The 2,500-nt window shown below is 37.4% G+C and overlaps 1 protein-coding gene across 1 annotated transcript in view; it reads right to left on the bottom strand.

Annotated features, from left to right (window-relative positions):
- The window catches only part of LOC144960519 (uncharacterized), a 25,808-nt gene that overhangs the window by 10,975 nt on the left and 12,333 nt on the right, over nt 1–2,500 (bottom strand). The window contains exons 6-7 of the mRNA XM_078893701.1: nt 2,399–2,500; nt 1–237 (exon numbers count right to left, since the gene is read on the bottom strand). The exon at nt 1–237 is cut by the window's left edge and continues 665 nt beyond it; the exon at nt 2,399–2,500 is cut by the window's right edge and continues 40 nt beyond it. Coding sequence (XP_078749827.1) covers nt 1–237; nt 2,399–2,500 — 339 coding nt within the window. The remainder of the gene's footprint in view (nt 238–2,398) is intronic.

Genomic DNA, 2,500 nt, shown 5'->3' with positions numbered 1-2,500 from the left:
CCTCGTCTTCCTCTGAAGGTGGAGCTGTCGAGTCCATGGGGTCGTAGCTGTCCAGGAATATGACTTGTCGTGACTGGGAACGGAATAGGTTGGCCAGCTGGTTTTCCGTCACGTCCACGCTTACCACCTTTTGTCCAACTCCTGGAGTTGCTGTTGCTGATTCTTGAGATCCTTCGGACATTCGGCGTGGAGTCTTCACGTCGGTGCTTTTGTCCACAATCTGTTTCCGGGCTTTGTCTTTTTAATTGGATTGTTGCGTGGGTGGGTTTAAAGTTTGAAATAAAAGATTTTTAAAGGGATTGATTTGATCACACACACACGCACACATTTATATATATATATATATATATATATATATATATATATATATATATATATATAAATATATATATAAATATATATATATAAATATATATATATATATATATATATATACGTACATAAATATATACTTTTAAAAATATAGGGTAGTAGGCTAAAATTGCTCCTTTCAGCTTATGTTAAAATTTTACCTACGGTCATAGAACTAGTATTGGCAATTCTATAAATTATAAAATTATCTATTTTTACAGATTGATATGAGAGTAATTTGTGAACTTTTTTATTTTAAATACCCATTGACTCAAGACGAATATTTCTATAATCTGATAGGGCATAATGATCGGGCATTAACTCTCTCTCCTTACCAACTACAGGAAAATCGTCACATTCGTTACGATACAACCAACATTTTTCTTTTTCAAATTTCTTTTGTACAACATAAAATTTAAAGAAAATGAACACAGTGTGTTGTTGAGTATGTTTTGCTAAAGATATTATGTATCGCAAAAATGTTACTGCTATTGAGTCTGGGTGATAAATAATCTATTTTGTGTTAGTTGGGTGTGAAGTTTTGGGGAAAATCGTGAAAATGACTTGTTAAGGAGAGGGTTAATTTGACCTTTTGAATCGTCATCTGGCCGTCCTGTTATCAGTTTCTACAAACTTCCATTTTACTTTACCTATTTTGTTAGTAATGACTCAAAAAGTTCGTCTCGATCTATGTAAATTTCTACAATACAGTATTCTAATAACCAATTAAAATAGATGTGTGAGTACTCGTATTAGCCTTTATTTCCGCTCCAATATATGTCCGGCTCTCCAATATTTTATATCTATATTTATAATGGAGATAAAACAAAGTTTAGCTTTTATATAGGCCAATATCCACTAAACGTGCTCATAGCGCTTTACAAAGGGTCCCTGACCAAAAGCAACATGTAACATAAAGAACGAGATGTGACGCCTGTGAGGCGATAATTCATTTTTTTCCCACAGAGACTACGCTGTTAACGGCCAGGTAATCCTTTTACACTTGAGTACGGTGAGAGAATATGTGTAAAGAGTCTTTTCCAACGACTCAACGAAGCGCCGAGCGAGGCTCAAACCCAGGACCGTCCGATCCGAAAGCGAGTGTCATACCACAAGACCACATAGCCGCAAACAGCTATTGCAGCTCTTTCAATGCATTATGTACATATCTTCAGTTGGACAGTGTTGTGCGGCTAGGTGGCCTTGTGGTATGACACTCGCTTTCGGATCGGAAGGCCCTGGATTCGAGCCTCGCTCGGCGCATAGTTGAGTCCTTGGAAAAGACTCTTTACCCACATTCTCTCATATAATGGTATCCAGGTGTAAAATGAGTACCTGGTCGTCAACAATGTTGCCTCTTTCGGAAAGAATTGTAATATCGCCTAACGTGTTGCTGTTGGTCAGCGGCCCTTTGTAAAGCGCTTTGAGCACATTTAGTGGATATTGCTCTATATAAAAGCTCTAGTTTTTGTGGTCTAGTTTGGAGGATAATGTGCAATGCTTTGGGTCGGCCTCTAATCGAGTATGGATGGATGGATGGATGGATGGATGGATAGATGGGTGGATGGATAGATGGATAGATAGATGGATGGATGGATGGATGGATGGATGGATGGATGTATGTATGGATGGATGGATGGATGGATGGATGGATCGATGGATGGATAGATGGATGGATGGATAGATGGATGGATGGATGGATGAATGGATGGATGGATGGGTGGATGGATAGATGGATGGATGGATGGATGGATGGATGGATAGATGGATGGATAGATGGATAGATAGATGGATGGATGGATGGATGGATGGATATATGTATGTATGTATGTATGTTTGTATGTATGTATGTATGTATGTATGTATGTATGTATGTATGTATGTATGTATGTATGTATGTATGTATGTGTGTATGTATGTATGTATGTATCTATGTATGTATGTATGTATGTATGTATGTATGTATGTATGTATGTATGTATGTATGTATGTATGTATATGTATACATACATATCTATAGAACTAGACAAGTAGGTTAACACCTTACCATCCATGACCATGAGGTTTTTCACAACGTTTTCTTTGGATTTGATTTCTTTGATCTGGTTGTAGGCCCAGTGTAAGATTCGACCATAGATGAGGAGGAGGA

This window comes from Berghia stephanieae, chromosome 15 (assembly GCF_034508935.2).
Source record: "Berghia stephanieae isolate SIO BIC M18660-M18661 chromosome 15, UCSD_Bste_1.3, whole genome shotgun sequence".
NCBI classification, from domain to species: domain Eukaryota; kingdom Metazoa; phylum Mollusca; class Gastropoda; order Nudibranchia; family Aeolidiidae; genus Berghia; species Berghia stephanieae.
This window is presented reverse-complemented; position numbering and strand designations above follow the sequence as displayed.